This window comes from Tenrec ecaudatus, chromosome 7 (assembly GCF_050624435.1).
Source record: "Tenrec ecaudatus isolate mTenEca1 chromosome 7, mTenEca1.hap1, whole genome shotgun sequence".
Lineage (NCBI taxonomy): Eukaryota > Metazoa > Chordata > Mammalia > Afrosoricida > Tenrecidae > Tenrec > Tenrec ecaudatus.
Genome location: NC_134536.1, coordinates 87164465 through 87172755, shown reverse-complemented (window position 1 = coordinate 87172755; position 8291 = coordinate 87164465). Strand labels below are relative to the sequence as shown.

At 41.8% G+C, this 8291-nt stretch overlaps 1 protein-coding gene across 1 annotated transcript in view; it reads left to right on the top strand.

Annotated features, from left to right (window-relative positions):
* Nucleotides 1-470: 470 nt before the first annotated feature.
* The window catches only part of C7H6orf163 (chromosome 7 C6orf163 homolog), a 32692-nt gene continuing 24871 nt past the window's right edge, over nucleotides 471-8291 (top strand). The window contains 1 exon segment of the mRNA XM_075553754.1: nucleotides 471-618. Within this exon segment, the coding sequence (XP_075409869.1) occupies nucleotides 471-618 (148 nt within the window).

Sequence of the window (8291 nt, the reverse complement as noted above, 5' to 3'; positions counted from 1 at the left end):
TTCACATTTATAAGTAATCTGGAAAAAAAATAACTCTACCATGCTGGCCACAAAAGAAATTAGTTCTTTAACCCTCTTAACAGAGCACACTGGGCCAGCTGAAAGGCATTACCAAACTCCCTTCAGTCATTATTGCAAGTAGCTTTTGTGAGCAAAGCTTTTCTTACCTAGCAACAGTTGCTAAGTACATTGACAACTTGATTTTACAGACTGGGAGGGGGTCATTGCTAAATGTGACCAAATCCAGCGCCCCTGCTTTGTGCTGCAAGAGCCTTCGGGCGCTGGTTTTTATTTGAGGCACTTGACCACTCGCTAGCCGTGGCGGATCATGTCGTCCTTGCCAACATCTAGTCTTGTGCTAAAACCGTGAACTTTCAGCCTCCTTAAACTTTCAGCTTTTCTCAACACTGATATTTCGGACCCTAAGAATATTTTAACGATACATAGTTGAAGAAAGCTTTAATTTAACTATGATCAGCAATCAGGATTACTCGAGTTTTGTTTGCTGTGCTATTTGTAATAAAATAATCCCCCCAGCGCCTGCTGGGGATGCCTTCAAACTGATCCACGATTACAAGCCATTGAAGACGCGCTTTTATACTCACAAGGATATACTGGGTAAGTGATTTACTGTTTTCCTTTGTTCTTATGTTACATAGCATTAGGATATATAGCTCTCCCTAGTACCCAAACTTTTTTTTTTTAGTCAGTTCTTCCCTAGTCAAAGTCACTTTAGGACATCCTTATTACATCCTTTTACATCCTTATTTGATGCAATAAGAAGACTGACTTGGAAGCCTGTTTTCTCTACTTATGAGTTGTGTGCCCTGGGCAAGGGAATTAGCTTCTCAACTGGTTTACATGTGAATAGAATGTTAATATCTACCTTGAAGGTTGATATGAGGTGTTAATGAAATATGTGTACCTATTACACAGTGTAGGAGCCCTGTGGTGTAGTGGTCTTGCGACAGGCTGCGATCTGAAAGGTAGTTTGGAACTATCTATTGCTCTTTGGGAGAAAGACGGGGTTGTCTACGGCCGTAGACTGTTAGTCTTGGAGATTCATGAGGGCAGTTCTACCCTGCCCTGCAGGATGGTATAGACTGGATGGCAGTGAGTTGTGTTGACACAGCATAGCAGGCCTGGGAGTGTAGTGAGTTACTAGCTGCTAATAACAATGCTGCTGGGCTGCTGACTGAAAGGTCGGCAGTTAAAATTGATCATAATAGATCAGGACTGTTCATTCTTTCTACCCATCCCCATACTTGGGCACCTTCTATATATAATATCCTAAAAATGAGTGAAAGAAACGATCAGCTTTAATTAGTAAATGGTGATATAAACATAGCTACACAGTCTCAGCAACAGGAGAGTATCTATTACATATATACCTCTCGCCAGCAAATCAAAGTGTGACTGCGTGTACTCATTTTCTTTCCCTTGTTCCCGTAAGAATTTTCAGACTGATCGTAAGTGAAGTGGTGTTATATATTTTTCCGCTTTTCCATAGATGAAACCCAGGATTGATGAACCTAAAGAGACAGCACGTCGAATAAGGGTGTTAGTCAAGGGGAGCCCATGTCCAGGAGTCAATGTAGAAAAGAGCTTTTGGAAACGGATTGTGGAAGCAATTGTACAATCCTGCTTGACATGATTGAAATATGGAAGGATATTATATATGCTAATTTTAAAAACTTTTCTTTTTAAAAATAAATTTATTGGGAGTTCATACAGCTCTTATCAAAATCCATACATCCATCCATTGTGTCAAGCACATTTGTACATTTGTTGCCATCATCCTTTTCAAAAAATTTTCTTTCTACTTGAGCCCCTGATATCAGCTCCTTATTTTTTCCCTCCCTCCCTCTCTTACTCATGAATGAACCCTTGATAATTTATAAATTATCATTTTAAAAATGTTTTCTTAAGGACTCTCAAAATACTTATTTGATCCTCGCTTCCTTTGAAATGATAAATTATTGGTAATTTGACGACACTCCTGAAATACTTGAAGAAAGAGACTGGAAAATATTTTGGAAGAATGTAGGGTAAAATCAAATAGAATCATCCTTTAAAATTTTGCCAATACCTGTCGAAGGGATCAGGTATCAAGCATCAAGGAACATAAAATTATATCATTGAGAAGGTGGGTGAGTGCAGAGAGACTCAAAGCCGAAAGGTAGCCAACCGGACACCCCTTGCTGAGGGGCTATGGGGAGGAGATGAACCAGGCAGGGTGCAGGGTAGTAACAATGAAACATATAACTTTCCTCTAGTTCTTAAATACTTACCCCCCCCCTCCAACTATCATGATCCCAATACTACCTTGCAAATCTGGCTAGACCAGAGGATGTACATTGGTACAGATAGCAACTGGAAAAACAGGGAAGCCAGGACAGATGACTCCTCCAGAACCAGTGATGAGAGTGGCGATGCCTGGAGGGTAGAGAGAATGTGGAATTGATTACAGGAATCTACACATAGCCTCATCCCTGGAGGAGGGACAGCAGAGAAGAGGGCAGGGGGAGATGTCAGACAGTGTAATATATGACAAAATAATAATAATATGTGAATGATGAAGGGTTCACGAGGTGGGGGAGTAGGGAGCAGCAGATATTAAGAGCAGATATTAAGAGCTCAAGTAGAAGGCAAATGTTTTGAGAATGATGATGGCAACAAATGTACATGTTTTTGACACAATGGATGTATATATGGATTGTGATAAGAATTGTACGAGCCACCAATAAAATGATTTTTAAAAATTGTTGCCAATACCAAAATGGTTTTAAATTTTTATAGTATGTTTTTTTTAACTCTATAGGAAGGCCCTAGGTTGCAAACATTAAACTTAGGTACAATCTCTAGTTACAAACCAGTAGAAACAACCCCTCCCCTAAAGGTCTATTATTAAGAATTCAAGTTAATAAAAGGATTCATCATAACAAATGGGCACTACTTTGCAATGTACATAAAAATATAATTGATTATGCTAAAGATGGTTTAGTGTATCTGGACTTATTTCTTTAATAACTTTTTGCATAGAAAGTTACACTATACTAGGAAGCTTAAAACACCGCAGAAAAAGTAATTTTAAAAGAGTGGAGCATTTCCATAAACTTCTTGGAGCCCCTTGTGTACTAACTATACAGCAAGGCAAACAGTGATATGATATGATCTGCTCTGATTTACAAACAAATTTGACTTGAAGACAGCTATAGGAGCAGATCGCCCTCCCAATCCTGGAAGCTCCTGGAGTCTCTCAAATGAATTTTGGCTTTTCAGACTCAGGGAAGTGTCTCTTCATTCGTAGAGAAGCAGTGTTCTGATTCTTTATATTTTACATCAAAAAATCCTAAGCTCACTGCTACATAGTTGTTTCTGACTCATAGCACCCCTAATGGGTTTTCTGGGGCTGTAATTCTTACAAGAGCAGGTGTTCTTTATCTGTCCTGAGGGGTGATTGGCTGGTTGGAAACATAGTCTTCTGCTTACCCAACATCACCACCAGGGCTTCTCATGATCATTTATACATGTATATACCTTATAGGAGATCTGAATCTTAGTTAGAAATTAATATTGTTTAAAGCATTGTATTGGGGGCTCATACAACTCTTATCACAATTCATACGTACATCCATTGTGTCAAGCACATTTGTCCATTTATTGCCATCATCATTCTCAAAACATTTGCTTTCCACTTGAGTCCTTGGTAGCAGCTCCTCATTTTTCCCCTCCCTCCCCATCTCCCTCCCTCATGAACCCTTGATAATTTATAAATTATTATTATTTTGTCATGTCTTACACTGTCTGACATCTCCCTTCACCCATTTTTCTGTTGTCCGTCCCCCAGAGAGAAGGTTATATGTAGATCCTTGTAATCAGTTCCTTCTTTCTACCTCACCTTTCCTCCACCCTCATGGTATCGCCACTCTCACCACTGGTCCTGAGGGTTCATCTGTCCTGGATTCCCTGTGTTTCCAGTTCCTATCTGTACCAGTGTAAATCCTCTGGTCTAGCCAGATTTGTAAGGTAGAATTGGGATCATGATAGTGGGGGGAGTGAGGAGGAGGGAGCATTTAAGAACTAGAGGAAAGTTGTATGTTTCATCGTTGCTACACTGCACTCTGACTGGCTCATTTCTTCTTTGCAATCCTTCTGTAGAGTATGTCTAGTTGCCTATAGATGGATTTTGGGTCCCCATTACGCACTCTCCCTCATTCACAACGATATGATTTTTTGTTCTTTGATGCCTGATACCTGATCGCATTGGCACCTCATGATCACACAGGCTGGTGTGCTTCTTCCATGTGGGCTTTGTTGCTTCTGAGTTAGATGGCCGCTTGTTTACCTTCAAGTCTTTAAGACCCCAGACACTATCTCTTTTGATATCCGGGCACCACCAGCTTTCTTCACATTTACTTATGCACCACTTTATCTTCAGTGACCATGTCGGGAAGGTGAGCATCATGGAATGCCAGTTTAATAGAACAAAGTATTCTTGCATTGAGGGAGTACTTGAGTGGAGGCCCAATGTCCATCTGCTACCTTAATACTAAACCTATAAATATATGCACATAGATCTACTTCCCCATTCTCATATATAAATATAATTACATATGTACATGCCTTTATTTAGACCTCTGCAAATGCCGTGTGCCTCTGGCTCTTTCCCTATTTCCTTTGACTTTCCTCTTGTCCCACTATCATGTTCAACCTTCATTTCGGTTTTAGTAAGTCCTCTCGGTTACATTACCCTTGATCATGCCCTACCAGGCCTCCTATACCCTCCTCACCACTGATTTTGGATCACTTGTTGTTCACTTGTCCCTGAGTTTGTTAACATGACTCCCTTTCCCCCCATCTACCCCTCTCGCATGTCCTCCTGGAATCGTCGGTCCTGTTGTTTTCTCCTCCAGATTGTTCATCCAACCTATCTTATTGAGACAGACCTCCAGAGATAATAACATGCACAAAAACAAGAAAGAGCAAAACAAAGCAACAAAAGAAAACAAATCAACAACAACCAAACAAACAAACAATGACACACAAAAAGAAAAGCCTGTGGATAGTTCACGGACTATTTGTTGGCCTTTAGGAGTGTTTTCTGGGGTGCCAGACCCTGGCCCCAAAGTCTATTTTTGGTGTTCCCTGGGGATTTCGTTGCTCTGTTCCCCTTGCTGTTCTGTTGGACACCCTTAGTGTTTTGTCTTGGTGTGGTAGGGTCAGATCGGGCGCAATTCCCACACTGTGTCTCCAGTGTTGTCCCCTGTAGGGCTATGGGTCAGTGAGGGATGTCATGTCTCATAGTGGGGCTGGTCATATAGTCCTCTCTGTGCATTGGCTGCTCTGAGCGGGAATGTTGTCTCTCTTCCTCCCCCATCATTTGCTCCTATGTGCTCTGATCAGACATGTCTCTCTCCCTGAGCTGCAGCTTCAGTGCTGTCCTCTGAAATAAATTCTTCTGGGGGGTAGGGGCAATTGTCCACATAGTTGGGATTGGGCCAGCCCCTCAGACCTCTCCTTACTCCATGCCAATATGTTGTATTCACATCTTGGAGCACTGGGTTGAAGTCTAGTCCCTGTTTCCCTGTGGACATATAAGCAATACCCTCCCCTTGGGTGGGTTAGTGCCCAGTTCTTCTCCTACCCGTTTCTTTTTTCCCCCCTTGATTTCCCCTCCTTTTTAGTTGGCTACCATATGTATCGCTGGATTTGGTCTGCCATACTACCTGGACCTCACCCCAGGAATATCTGTATGCAGTACCTTTTCCCTATGCTCCTTTAGCATATTTTTTAAGCTTACCTCAGTGGACTCATGATGTACTTGTCCTTTTGTGCTTGGCTTACTTTGCTTAGCATAACTTCCTCCATTTCTTCATATGTTTATCACTGCTTTTTAGCGATGCATAGCACTCCATTGTATATGAATAAACCACAGTTTTTTAATCCATTCGTCAGTTGATGGAAATTTGGGTTGTTTCCAACTCCTTGCAATTGTGAATGGTGTCATGATGAGCATTGGAGCACAGATGTCTGGCCGTGGTTTGTTTCTTGCCTCATCTGGGTATATGCCCAGTAGGATTGCTGGGTCATGGTAGCTCAGTTTCCATTTATTGTAGTTATTGCCAAATCGATTTCCATAGTGGCTGTACATGCCTACAGGTCCAACAGCAGTGAATGAGAGTTCCCATCTCACAACAGCCACTCCAACACTTGTTGCTTTCTGACAAGGGAATGACAAGTGATCCAAAATCAGTGGTGAGGAGGGTATAGGAGGCCTGGTAGGGCTTGTTCAAGGGTAATGTAACTGAGAATTACTGAAATCCAAATGAAGCTGAGCATGATAGTGGGACAAGACGAAAGTAAAAGGAAATAGAGGAAAGAACTAGGAGGCAAAGGGCATTTATAGAAGTCTAAATAAAGGCATGTACATATGTAAATATATTTATATGTGAGGATGGGGAAAGAGGTCTATGTGCATATATTTATAGGTTTAGTATTAAGGTAACCGATGGACATTGGGCCTCCACTCAAGTACTCTCTCAATGCAAGAATACTTTGTTCTGTTAAACTAACATTCCATGATGCTCACCTTCCCAACATGATCACTGAAGACAAAGTGGGTGCATAAGCAAATGTGGTGAAGAAAGTTGATGGTGCCCAGCAATCAAAAGATATAGCTTCTGGGGTCTTAAAGGCTTGAAGGTAAACAAGCAGCCATCTAGCTCAGAGACAACAAAGCCCACATGGAAGAAGCACACCAGTCTGTGTGATCACCAGGCATAGAAGGGATCAGGTATCAGGCATCAAGGAACAAAAAATCAAATCATTCTGAATGAGGGGAAGTACATATTAGGGACCCAAGACCCATCTGTAGACAATTGGATATCTACCTACAGAAGGGGTGCTGGGAGATGAGCCAGTCAGGGTAGAGTGTAGCAAAAATGAAACATACAACTTTCCTCTAGTTCTTAAATGCTCCCACCTCTTCCCACCCTACTATCATGATCCCAATTCTACCTTACAAATCTGACTAGACCAGAGGATGTACACTGGTACATATAGGAACATGAAACACAGGGAATCCAGGGTGGATGATCCCTTTAGGACCAGTGGTGAGAGTGGCAATACCGTGAGGGTGGAGGAAAGTTGGGTTAGAACGAAGGAACTGATTACAAGGATCTACATATAACCTTCCCTCTGGGGGACGGACAACAGAAAAGTGGGTGAAGGGAGATGTCAGACAGTGTAAGATATGACAAAATAATAATTTATAAATTATCAAGGGTTCATGAGGGATGAGGTATGGGGACGAAGGGGATAAAATGAAGAGCTGATACCAAGGGCTCAAGTAGAAAGCAAATGTTTTGAGAATGAGGATGGCAACAGATGGAGAAGTGTGCTTGACACAATGGATGGATGTATGAATTGTGATAAGAGTTGTAGGAGTCCCCAATAAAATGATTTAAAAGTTTTTAAAATTTAACTTTTAAGCAGAGAAACTCAACTTGGATCTGACCTTGAAGACTTCAAGGGCTTTCAGCCTCTCCACATGTAATCCCTTTGTGCATTACCCTAAACATTCACTACTGCACCCAGGTTTCCTCCACCAGCAAGGAGAGGAGATGATGTGGACCCATATGCTCTGAGTGTCTAATATTTCTAGCTCAAGAACCCCAGGAAAAAGAGCTGTGATCATGTCACATCGTTACATAAAATCCTTAGTAAGAGCCTAGTAAGTAAACATGTGCCTAATCCTAGACCAACTATTGTGATCTGCAGAACGGGAATGATGGCACACGCTGTAATGAGACAGGAGGACCCACCAGTTAGCATAGGTGAGTTAGCAAGAAGTGAAGCAGGGAAATTCTTCTGAGAAATGTGTCCTCTTACCTGATGGAGCCAAGATGTGCTGGGCAGACAAACATGCATGTTCACAAACGTCTACTTGTGCCCATCACCAAGCTAAGCTTCAGGAAAGATACAGTTTGGTATAAGAAGCACACTCTAACTTCAGAGAGTTGATCATCAAGGACTCGTCACATGAATAAGTATTCCAATAAGTGCATGATGTAGGAATCTAATGGAACGAAGATGAGAAGTTTGGGATAAAGTGGATGTGTGTGGCTTCAGCAGCTCTTTACCTGCATAAAGTTCCTCAGCCGTCTCTAATGCACACTTTGGCAGGAGACGGGGAAAAACCCAGTGCCCCGCTCAGAGAGTTCAGGTCTACTCAAAGAGTTCAGGTGTTAGCTCCAGGTCTAGCCCTGTCCCTACACATCTGTTGCATG